The following is a 12,828-nucleotide window of genomic DNA, read 5'->3' on the forward strand; positions in this document are numbered from 1 at the left end:
CTTCCCACTAACATTTTTCACGTACACTGAATGAAAAACAGAAGCTGGGAAGTAACTTCTTGCTTGTAATCCCTGCAATAGGCACAATTTATCTTAAAGACAGACCAATTCATTCTCTGCCCAAATAAATGTATTTTTGCTAAATGATGCTTCTACAACAAAATGTTCTTCCCACTGAAATTTTCTTTCCAGCTGCATTCTATTGAGGTATAAGATACCTCAATAGATGAGAGATAAGATGCAACACAAAGGAACTTCTAAATATGCTGTGTAACAGTCACTTTATTGCAAAATGTATATTGTAAGATAGAAAATTTGTTTCACATAGTTCAGCTCTTGAAAGAAATATACAAGCCATGTTCCATTTGCAGAAGGGACAACATGAAATGCAAACTGAGGGCAAGACTGGCCATCTGATTGCGAGGTGCTCAACTTGTAAAATGGGAGTGAAGCATCTGTCAGTATTCATATTATCCTGAGTGTTATTTCAGTTCAAGGAACCACTTCATTACTTTTATCTAGTATATTGTACCCTTGTAAGGGGTTTCTGTTAGTTAGTCTGTAAAGGATAAGTATCTTGTAAACAGTGATGTTGAATTGTGGGTTTGATAGATGACAATATCTTGACCTTTCTCCTCAACTGGAAGTTAAAAACAATAGAGAAAACACAGAGATCTCATAGCATCAAACTTTGGGAAATCAGTTATTTTTCAATCTAGAACTGTTTCAAAGGAATTTGAATATAGAGAAGCCACTCTGACATAGAGGCATCTTTTGCTTTGAGCTTTTTATACCATTTGCTTATGTACTTTGGATATGCTCACTTCAAAGTCAGGGAGTTCTTATTCCCGATTATTTAATTTAACAATACTGTGAATGAGGACAGAAATTATTTTCTTACACTCCAGGTGCCGTGTAACTACAGGGTTTATTTCATGTATTTCCACATCTCATCTTGTTTGATCATCTGTGCTAATCTTCTGTGAAGCACATTCAAAATATGATACAAATGCCAAAAAAGTGCTTTTCATATTATCAAATGGCAAGGCTGCAGGTGACCATAAAAGTCAAAATGTTTCCACTAAGAGCAACCTCAATCTCCCTTAAACTTTTGGATTAAAGAGGCCTTGCCTTTGGAAACATATGGCATCAGTTGTGAGAAAGTTCACTGTAATTTTCTAAAATTAAGCATAAAGAAAAAAACCTGACCATTTCCTTGAATTTTAACATTAAATTCTGTGTTTGGGCAAATGGAATTGCTTACTTTAATCAGCATTAAAGAAACATTTCCAAAACATAGAAGACCTGCAGGAGAGGAAGTAATATTTATGATGCTTTCACATATCTTTGTTTCAAAACACAAACATTCTGTGGCAAGCATAGTCACAATAAAAATTGTAGCTCTTCCATTGCCTCACTAAAGGAGTTCCAAAAGTCCTAATGAGTTCCAAAAGTCCTAAATGAGTTCCAAAGTCCTAACTTATCTTCTCTCTTTGCATCCTCATCTGCAAAATTGTAATAACACTTCCACAATTAAGAGAAGTGTTATAAAGATTACACAGTAAGATATTTGCTTAGGACTCAAAAAATACCAAGCACTCAGTTTTATAAATTATATGCTAATTTCTCTTAAACTGCAGTAAAGCCTGAGTCAAGTGATTTGCAAGAAATCCCCATTGTGAGCTTCTGTAGTTAATTTTGAATAAGGTTATCTACATAAGAGCTTTATGTAATAAAGAATCACTCATAGCTTAGCATCTTCTTTTTAAACTATTACTGTTAGCTCTGCTAAATATGTCACATATTACTAACTGCATGTCAAGTCACTATACTGCATGTCCCTATACTTAGAAAAAAATTTAGAAGATCTATATGAACTATCTATTACTACTTCTTGATTTTCATGCTATGGTTGAGAAAACTTGTGCAGAATTCCCTGCAGTTAAGGGCCATGACCAAGAATCTGTTCAGAAACTGACTGAGGAAATTATCCTTGCCTAGAGCGCCAGCTCAGCAAACACTGAGCAGGTAACAATGTCTCTCCTCATTAAGACAAAATTTAAGCATGTGATTAACTTGCAGAATGTGCTTCATTGCCAAAAACACATGGAAAAATGCTGTCTTGAAAAAGGACTATAAACATATATAATTTGTTGTTATTAGACATGTTATTTGGATTCACCTCAATCAAACTACACAGTTCTATGTCTGTTACCTAGTTATGGCTTCATGCCACTGACCACTCCAAGGTCCACCCCTCTGCATTAGGCCATTATTGTACAATATATACAAAAGTATCTAAAAGCATCCCCTTCCTTTCCAAGCCCTTGGCATACGTGCTTGGTTAGGATTTATCCCCTATTTTTCATTCGGTGATCTTGTATAAATGCTTTTCTGCATGCTGTCCAGAAAGTGCACATGCTGTCTTGTAAGAGATTTCTGATTTCATAGATGCAGAAAAAATACTCCATCACTTCTGTCTTGCAGCATGAAGCTCTTCCTTGGCCAAAGCAGCTAGTTCTTATGTGCTTTGGGAAGAAGTCTGGGTATCGTATTTCCTAAAACTGTGGTTACGAAAAGATTCCCTGCAATGAAACAGATTCATAAATAGAGTTGGCAAATGAAAAACAATCACAGAAATACCTGTCCTGTGAAAAGGAGCTCAGCTGAAACATGCTATGTGTTGGCAGGTCAGAGTTGTCATTTGTTCTTCTCCCACCCCAAGCTAGACACAGTGGCTTGTGAAGAAACATATAGTCATAATCAAAGAACATTAGACTCTTCTGTGTCAGTCACATGACTAAAAAGGATTATGTTTTTTGTAGTGAAAGGGTGACTTCATGCTGCCCAACACCACATGGTGCCATACTTGTTCTACCTCCTTTCTGGCTTCAAAGGTTGAAAAATCACAAGATATTTCCAGTAAATTTGTTAGGGTGAGAGGGAAGTCTTATCTAACAATGCATTGAAATTACATAAATCCTCTACCCCCACAATGCAGAACTTGAGAAACGCAGCTAACACTACAATGATCTCCAGTGGAAGTCAGCAGATTTCTTTAATCAGTAATAGAGTTGGCAGTGTACATTCCAGCTTTGTTTTAGCTGCCAGTACAACTCCCTTTCTTCCTTGCAAAAAATGGCATATTTTTTATAGCCACAACAGATAACCTGCCCTATGGTTTAACTATACCTTATGCTATGGACTTTCACTACAGGTTTGTACAGCTCTGGGATCTTCCTCTCAATCATGGGTCTAAGGTTCTCCTTCAGTTTCATGTAGTTTCTTTTGAGCTCCTGATGATATTCCCGTTGATCAGCAGTAATAAGGTGCTTGTTTTTCTCCAGTGCTTCACCACACCTAGACAAAAGGAAAGAAAAAAAATACATGATATATATATAATCTACTTTGTTAAACTCCCTCATTTTGTGTTAGGTAATTTAAATGGACAAGAATCCAGTTCCCTTAGTCTAGGTGTTCCTCTGGTCAAGACTCAAGTGACAACGAACTAATAAGAAAGTTCTGTTTTTCCCAATAAACTGAGATGATATTTTAAAGAAATTAGTAAAGCATGAGTGAACTAATAGAAAGCAAATTTGATGACTGCAGAATACTGAACTAGCTGCCTACTTACTGTATAAAGAGATAAATTGGCAATAGCAATACTTAGAAGCTATATCTTCTGCATAAGACTTGTTTTTATTTAACTCAAACTTATCCTTCAGCAAGGAGGATAGTCAGGACTAAGGAGATGAGTATCTTCCTATGTGAATATTCTTGTTGAGATTTACAAATGTATCTAAGGCAAAGGACATGTGTCGGCCACTATCACTGTGTCTGCTTGACAGATGTGGTTTTCTTGTAAACAGCTTTCTAAGTAAGAATGTCATTTTATTAAAAATCAAATCAAGGCAATAGTCTGAAATGTTTGATTTCTATAAGATGTTGAAAGATAAAACAAATGGAAGATCTTAATTTATACATTATTAGTGTAGAGTGTTAACATTTCTTCCCTTTGAGAACACAATGCCTACCTAAGCATTCATGTGAAGCAGAAATAACAAGTGTGGCCTGAGTGCTCAAGGTGTGAGATGCCAGGATTCATGATGTTAACTTGCATAGGCAATTACTCAGTCATATTATCGTTGCAGTATTGCTGATATTGAATGTATTGATGCAATTCAGCATTTCTATTTTGTTTTACTGACCTCATTATAAACTCTTTGAAGCACAACCTCAGCTTGTTGTGATGTCGATAAAGTTTGGGGTCTGCTGGAATTTCAGCCAGGAACACTTGCGCTACCTCTAGTGGTCCCTTATGGAAATAACACAGGAAAATGTTAAACCCACCTGCTTAGACTGAAAACAGAACACACATTTGTTTAAAGCTGTTTGTTATTTCATGAGTGCAATGATGAAAGAAAATAAAACTATGCACAGTTACCATAACAGGATGGATTTTAGCTCCCTTTCCCCCATAATATTTCCTTTGGCAAGCAGAATTTTTGCCCATCATATCTTATCGTCTCTTGTTATTATTCCTCCTCCAGCTCCACAACAAAGGGAACAAATTCTGCGCAGCAGAGAGGAGCTGAGACACTCTAGTGACAAACCTGGTTATATTAGAGAAACACAGCTCCTGCGTGTGTATTACAAGACCTTCAGGCAATAAACCCAGTGCTGGAAAAGATCACTCTTTGCAAAGCTTATAACAGTACATTATTTCATAATAGATGCATTGGTTGGAAATGGAGAGCATTTAGGCTTTCAGAAGAAAACTCCAAACTCTGTGAAATTGTGCATAACACTGTTTTTGCTCAGCCATGGCTTCAGCATTCCATTTTAATTTCTTTTAATTTCTTGGGCTTTTTTTTAGTGTGTATGTTTATGTTATACCTATTGTATCTCAGCTTTACTTTGGGGCACTCAGGTCTTGACTTCATATATTGATTTGATTTCCATGAAACTGAGTTTGTAGTGGTTCTACAGGAAAATTGTTATTATTATTCCCATTCCCCAAGGATAAATCTGGAATGAACCAAATGGCTGAGATGGCTAGCATGTTAGAAATGAAAAATCCTTGTATGCATTCACAAGACTTCTATGAGTTTCTGCACCTACAGCCAGAACAGTGCTTCCCATGAACACTTTCACCAAAAGCATAGGTAATGAACAGTATATAGTGACTAAATATCAAGGGATGAAGCTTAAATACACACAGTGACTAAATGTGTCTGACTAGATGTACTTCTTCCAATGCAAGAAGCAGGAGTGCAAAAAAGAATGCACAGTCAGAAAAGTACACTTCATCTGGCTTATTTGGATCCCTTACCTGATTTACAGTGGCTCCAACTGAGCCCTGCAAAACCATCTGGAGCATTTTGGCATCTGGTGGTTCTTGGTTGGTGGCTGCAGTTAGTTCCTGCGTTTTTTTACGCATATCTTCAATAGCAACTTCAATTGGTGTCAAAATAAACTAAGGGAAAGGGACGAAAAGATGGTTCATTATCATGCATGAATCATGCATGAATCATGCATGCAGCTGACCTGTTCTAAATACAACAATATCATTCTCCTGTTTCAAAAGCAGTAGTTGTGAAACCCAGAAACACTGTTCAGTCTAACTTGGTAGATGGTCATCTTGGTAGACAGTGCAGCTGATCTTAGACATCTTACCATTTGCAGAAATAGGGTGTGAATCAGACCTACTGTTCACATAAATTCATTCTTATTCTAGGTTACTTCATGCCTGAAATGGTGTTGTACTTTCTACAGTACAAAGCTTCCCTGTCTCTAAACCAGCCCTAAGCCCAATCTAGTTCTCTGACTGTACTCCTATCCTACTTCTGCCTTATTAGCTGGAAGTATAGCTACAAACAGAGTTCCGCATATCCTCCTACACAGCATTAGAGCTAGGAGGTCAAAAGAAGAATGTACATTGGCTCTCGTCTCTTCTCCATAGTATATCTCTATCTTGCCTTGTCTGTCCCTTCTGTGATAGTCCTGTTTACAAGAGCAGTGTCTGACAAATTCAGCATTCTTTTTTTTCTGCCAAGCATAAATTTAGAAATCTTCCCACCCAGAGACTCCTTCAGTCCTTGAGAAATTAGATCTGTCTTCAAAACCCAATTACCTCTTCTCTTTGGATGACATTGATTCTAGTTTTGATGTAGGGGAAAGCATGCATTGTGGTTAGGATGGTGTTCCTCTTGTACTGCTCACTGAGTTCTCCTCTGGGACGCCCATCCATAGTGAAAGGCGTAGTGTACATGAACCGGCAGATGTTGAAGTTCTTCTCAAAATAAGTAACTCTGTCCTTCATCTCATACTCATCAAAATAGGGCTCCACAAAAGTAATTTGTATGTATGCCTAAGAAAAGAGGGAAGAACCATTACAGTACTTTACAACCTGAGGAATGTAAAAGCAACGGCGCATGTGAAGTATCCCACAGTACACACTTCCTAAGGAAGGTCTGGAAAAGCAAAGAGCTGAAAATCCTTCAGGGGTCATTTTCTTATTCACAGCTAACAAAACTTGCATCTAGGAAGGCACAGCTTAACCCTGGGGATCAGAACCAGGGCAGGGACCAGAGACCAGAACTTTTAATTTCTATACTCTGTGACAAGCTACCATGCTAAGCCTGTCACCGAGGCTTTAATATCCCTGGGCACAGAGATACCAAGCTGAGTGGTTTCTTTTAGAGCCTTAATGTTTGAGCATAAAAGTTGCAAAGAGACCTTCTCTTCCCATTTCTCTTGTGTGACAAAGCACTCAACCCTCTTGGTAGTACTTTCCCTACCTTATTGGGATCCAGCTTTCTTTTGTCTACAGGAGCAGAGTCCTTAATCACTTCCACAGCATCCTCCCCGAAACACTGGCCATAAAATCCCTAGAAAGGAAACAGAATTATCCGAAAATTTTAGTCCTTAATGCAATGCTAATGCAATTCTAGGAGAAAGGAGTGACACCCATGATGATTTCTGGGCTCTGTACAGTCAGTATACTGCTCCACAAACCACAGCTGGCCAGGGTAAGGCATCTTCTGACAAAGATCACTGTGAGTTGCTCAGACAATCACAGAACTTGAGGTTAAATAATCAGGAGGGAACATAGAAATTCTATAAAAAAAAGCTGAAAAAACACCAAAGCAAATATCTAGCATGCTCAAAATCACTAAATGTTTTACAGGCCTGCTTGTAAGAGATATAGCCGCAAAAGAATGGATCACTTACATAATTATGCTTAAAAAGAGATACTGTGGAAAGGATATGCACTAAGGAAATAATCTATGGTAAAAATCAGTTTGTTACTGATTTTTTATACAGCAATGACAATATTAGGACTGTGTGGATTAATTGAAAAAATATACCATTTGAGATCCTGTTAACATAATATTTTTCCTTACCTCTAATCTGTGAGAAATCTCAGGGAGTTTTGTAATTGCAGGCTCCTTATAAACAAATTCCTGTTCATCCAAGTCCCCAAATTTTGATCCATAGAAACCAACACGGAAGTAAGTTCCAAACATTCGTTTCTGTCCCTAATTGATAAAGAGAAGAGGAAATTTACAACTGCTTTATGTGGACATTGCAGTATTTGGAAGCCTTTTTTTCCCCTCAACTGATGTATGAGAGAATCCACTAGTCCTACATTTTCACCATTTTAAAGCCACTTCTATATATCATCAGTGCTGATGCAATAGAAGCACAGAAGAGAAAGCATAGAACTAAGTAAACATTTGACTGCAATCTAATTTAAAATTTAAGCTGACCATGAAGGAGGTTGTATAGAACAAAATATCTTATTAATTTTAAATTCCTTTGAATACATGTAAGAAAATTAAAATTTTGCAAATTTGCAATGAAAATTGATATGAATTTGAAACTGATTAGGCTCAGCAATAAGGTTCTTCTGAAGAAAGAGAAGAGAGTATGAGTGCTGAGAATTTACATGGGTTTTCACATTTATGAAATATGTTTTATAAATATAAACACTCTTCAGTTTTATAACTGAAAACACTAGTGAATTTAGAATAAAGTTATTTTTATTAAACAGATGTGGCCAGGTGGACACAGACATGTTCAGCTAAGACCATTTTATATAAATTTCTGCTTTTTTGGTATGGAGAGCCTTTTTACACTGTAGACTATGTAGATAGACCCAAGCACATGGAAGCTTTTATTTGAAAAAAGAAAATGGAATTATTTCAAATTCTGGTGGGTTGATCATGGCAAGATGCCAGGTACCCACCAAAGCCACTGTATTATCTCTCCCTGCAACTGGACAGGAGAGAGATAATGAATGGGTTGACATAAGGATAGGGAGTGATCACAAATTAGTTACCATCATGGGCAAAACACAGCTGACTTGGGAAAACTAACTGGATTTATTACCAATCAAACTCAGAACAGGATAACAAGAAGTAAAACAAATTTTAAAAACACCTTTCCCCCTTTCTCCTTAGGCTCTACATCTTCTCTCCCAGTGGTCCAGGGAGATGGGAAACAGGGGGCATGTTCACCACATGTTGTTTCTCCCACTGCTGAGGGTTGGAGTCCTTCTGCTCCAGCCTGTGGTTCCTCCCTTTCTCCCTGCCAGCCTTACGTGGGGTCACAGCCTTCTGTCAGGCATCCACCTGCTCTGGCATGGGGTTCTACATGGGCTGCAGGTGGGTCTCTGCTCCCCTGTGGATCTCCATGGGCTGCAGGGCCACAGCTGTCTCACCCTGGGCTGCACTTGGGCTGCAGGGGAATCTCTCTCTGGCACCTGTAGCACCTCCTGCCCCTCCTTCTCCACTGATCTTGGTGTCTGCAGAGCTGTTGCTCTCACATATTTTCCACTTGTCTCTCCTCTGAGCATAATTACATCTGGCCAGTAACTTTTTTCCCTTTTAAAATATATTATCTCAGAGGTGCTGCCACTGTCACTGATGGGCTCAGTCTTGGCCAGCCTTGGCCAGCAGCTGGCGTTGGCTCTGTTGGACATGGATAAAGTTTCTAGCAGCTTCTCATTGACATCCCTCTTTAAACTCTCCCCCTCCACTATCAAAACCTGGCCACACAAACCCAATACACACATGAACAGTTTTATTAACAGCAGTCTCAAACAAATAGTGCAATCCAGCAATGTGTCTTGCTAGCAGTGCCTTGCCTCAAAAGTACCTTATTAATAATGCTGTCAAAGGCCTTCTGTAGCTTGCTGTGTGTCAAGGTAAGCTTCCTGAAGTCTCGATGTGCTTCCAGTATGGGGATGACAATTTTGTACACTTCATTCACAGTTTCATACAAACCTCCCTTTGAATTAAAAAAAAAAAGAAAAAAAAAGGAAGAAATGAAGTGAGTCTTCATGCACTCTGAAAAGAAACCATATCTCCATCAATGGCTTGGCTGAAAAGGGGACTTATGGGACTCATCTGTTAATCTCCTATGTTGCTTGTTTTGGTGTTCTGAAAACTAGTAATAGGAAATGGGCCATTCTGAACAGCAAAGAATGAACTGGGTGTAATTTGGATCTCTGATCAAATTCCTGTGTAAAGCCCTGGTTTCTGCCTCAGGCTACAAGAACTAGAAATTCAGGCTAGCAGCAGGAAATGGATTTGTTTGTCATGTATGGTTCAAGGCAAACAGAGCTATGTCTGGACAAAGGGACCCAAGTGATACCTTTGGAGATGCTAAATCACAAGTCCTTACATAGTAAGTGTAGATTATGAGGCTTGTGGTTGTATGCTTTGTAGAAGTATAGGAGTAACTCTCACATGCCTCCTAAAATATATATTTTATGCAAAATATTTTTCTTAAATGTACTATCCCATGATAATATCAACTGAAAGTCTTGGTTCCTGCCCGAGACAATCACTTTCTGTTGATGTTGCCTGTGGTCTGCACAGTAGAGGTGGGTATTTGGCTGAGCTAGGCTGAAAAAGCCTAGGTTAATCAATCTGACTGAGGCAGTAATGGGACAGCCAAAGATGTGTCCTCTTGTTATTTGGACTGTGGCAGGTCTGTGATGCCTGGTTTAGGAGTACTACATTGTTTCCTCATATGCAGGAAAGGAAGCTGTGGATCTGGCTTAGGTAGCCCACTATCCATTCCCTCCTGGGGATTCTGGTGCTCACTCACCGTGCTGAAGAGCTCTGCAGCTTGCTCCAGCAGCCCTACCAGTCCACTTTCTGAAAAATACCTCCCAGAACATATGCCATCTTCATCTGGAGACAAAACATCATCTGAAACAGCAGATTCCTCCAGCACATTGGACGAAATGTTCTAAAATACATCAGAGCACACAAATAAAAAACCTAAATCAACAGTACATAACAAGGATTGAGGAAGAAATTGTTTCAACATATTTACATGATGGGAAGAGGAATGAGTTTTTTCAGTTGCAACCAGGGGACACATAGTTACATTCGTTTTTAGAAGTGAAAGTATCATCATAAATCTCCATAGATGGCAGATCAGGAGTTTCGCTGTAAGAATCATGAATTTTCTTTCTAGCCTCAGGTTTAAAATGCAGACTCCTGTAGGTGTCAAACTAGCTCTTCTCTGGTGGCTGGATTTCCATGGAGCTTGCAGTGAGCTTAACCCCCAATACTACTAGAGTCACAAGCAATGTGCCCTTCCTAGTGCTGGCACTGAGGAGTGGGAAATTCCAAACAGCACTCCAGACCTTCTGCCATCTGCTTGAATAAATTGAACTTTTTATTCACCTTTTCCAAGCAGAGGAGAAGTTTTTATTCACCTTTTCCAAGCAGAGGAGAAGTAGGACACAGACGATATCACTCAAAAAACCACAATAATTGATTGCTTCTTCTTGGTTCATCCTCCGCCATACTACACTTCAAACTTCCAGGATTTACTCAGTTTCTTGTTAATGTTATGGATCTCACTGTGCATTTAAATAAAACTAGATGAAGTCACTCTCTTGAGACCCTAAATGACCATGAAATAACATGTCTACAACAGTTCTTCAGGACTTCTTTGAATATATGACACTGTGTGGCATCAACATTAAAAATCTTATAAAATACAGAAATACGTACAAAATAACAGCAAAATATGTGTACATCTAGTATAGGATTGGCATATGTAACTTTCAGCAGCAGCAGAAAGGCTAAGCTTCGATTTTCTATTAATTAAAAGGAGTTAAATTAGTGTCATAGTGTCTCACTTCAGCAGAAACTGGCAATGACAATCTGTCTGAGTGCAGGATGGATGCCAGCTGGCTAGCTAGCTGAGTCCTTAAAGGCATCTTTATAAAATAGCAGAGACACTGAGGGCTGTTACTATTGATCAGATTTCAGATAAAGAATTGGCACCACACACCACTAGCAGCATTGGGCTTCCCCCCATGGGTTTTATGGATGTATTTATTACTCCATGGGTGAAATTTACTCCAGCCATGCTGCCATCACACTGCCTAGTCTGCACATCACATCAGCACCCCTGGAAGGGTGAGCGCAGCCTTAGAACAGAATTCATAGGAGTTCAGAATACATCTGAATTTTGGCCAGAGGAAGAACCACAGCACATTTAGCACACCTAAACCACTTTTTACTGACTAGTCCCATTGAGGAGAGTGACTTCAACCAGACTTCGGTTCTCTAGCACATACTTGCAGAAACTCACAAGCCATGCAGATTAATTTCAGGTTTTCCTTTTCTGTAACAGTAGCTGTTAAGCACTGTTTTGATGTGACTCTGATGGCTTTTAAAAAAGTTTTACTATTTTTTATTTTCCTTTTGTAGCAAAGAGAAGAGAGTCTAGAGAAGTGATTTATATACAAAAGTAACGAGAAAGTCACAGATACCAATTATCCCTTCTCCACCTTTAAGCCTCTAATAACTAATGTCAGGAATGTATTTCCATGTTTTACAGTCCATGTACTCTAGGAGGAGAGAGCCTGCATGACATACTTCTGGGGCTTGCATGATCTTCTGCAAAGTGGACAAGCCTCAACCAACTTAAGCCTTGATCTACTTTCATATTGGAGAATTTTACATATCCCTTGTATAATAAAGGCAATACATAAATCACAATATATTTCATAATCAATTATATTGAATTTCACAAGCCTAGTTTTCATTAAGGAAAATAAGTACTTCTGTGAACTCAAAAACCCCTCTGATCTCCAGCCCTTATCACCATGTTAAACAAGGCCAGGGTAGCCTGCAACCTAGATGCCCAAAGAGCCCAGGCTCCACCTGCTGAGCCATGTACCTCAGCAGGTAGAGACACACACTAGGTACTTGTCTGTGTTAATAGAAAGTGCTTTAAAGTCAGTCCCTATGCACTTCATACTCTCACTAATTCTGCTTTACTGCTTGTGAAGGATATTTAGCGTAAACATGAATTAAGTCAAATGGAATTCCACTGAAAGTGACCTCACTTTGATTTTGAGAGATAGTTTTGATTGCATGGAGAGAAGCTTTATGTCTGGTACAATATAAGGAAAAGTATTACTCTATTGACAGTCAGTTTTCTGGATGCTAACAGATACACTGCAGAATATCAAATTCAGAACTGATCCTTGCTTTGCTGACTCATTTTACTCATCTGTAAAGAGGAGATAATACTTCTGCTCATGAAGAATAATATTTTTATTCACATTATTATCACCCTCAATTCCACATCTAAATGCACATCACCACTATTAGTTGATCTCATATCTGAGCCAAATGAAGAAATGATCACAGAATCAGTGAGTGAGACCTGTAACCACACTTGAAGCTGAGCTAGTCTGCATAGTGTTTCCCTCTTTTAACAAAGTCATCTGAATAAGATCTCCACAGGTGCTAAAAAACATAAACCTGTTTGTAAAGAATGGGAAAA

At 38.6% G+C, this 12,828-nt stretch overlaps 1 protein-coding gene across 8 annotated transcripts in view; it reads right to left on the reverse strand.

The window, feature by feature from the left end:
• Positions 1–262: 262 nt before the first annotated feature.
• DOCK8 (dedicator of cytokinesis 8) overlaps positions 263–12,828 on the reverse strand; it is an 89,815-nt gene continuing 77,249 nt past the window's right edge. For all 8 annotated transcript variants that reach the window (XM_054651691.2, XM_077171548.1, XM_054651690.2 and 5 more), the window contains 9 exons: positions 10,120–10,263; positions 9,163–9,294; positions 7,407–7,541; positions 6,801–6,890; positions 6,134–6,370; positions 5,333–5,476; positions 4,209–4,315; positions 3,193–3,360; positions 263–2,585 (listed from right to left, as the gene is read on the reverse strand). In XM_054651691.2, the coding sequence (XP_054507666.2) occupies positions 2,522–2,585; positions 3,193–3,360; positions 4,209–4,315; positions 5,333–5,476; positions 6,134–6,370; positions 6,801–6,890; positions 7,407–7,541; positions 9,163–9,294; positions 10,120–10,263 (1,221 nt within the window). In that variant the 3' untranslated portion in view covers positions 263–2,521. The remainder of the gene's footprint in view (positions 2,586–3,192; positions 3,361–4,208; positions 4,316–5,332; positions 5,477–6,133; positions 6,371–6,800; positions 6,891–7,406; positions 7,542–9,162; positions 9,295–10,119; positions 10,264–12,828) is intronic.

The sequence above is a fragment of the Agelaius phoeniceus genome, chromosome Z (genome assembly GCF_051311805.1).
Source record: "Agelaius phoeniceus isolate bAgePho1 chromosome Z, bAgePho1.hap1, whole genome shotgun sequence".
NCBI classification, from domain to species: domain Eukaryota; kingdom Metazoa; phylum Chordata; class Aves; order Passeriformes; family Icteridae; genus Agelaius; species Agelaius phoeniceus.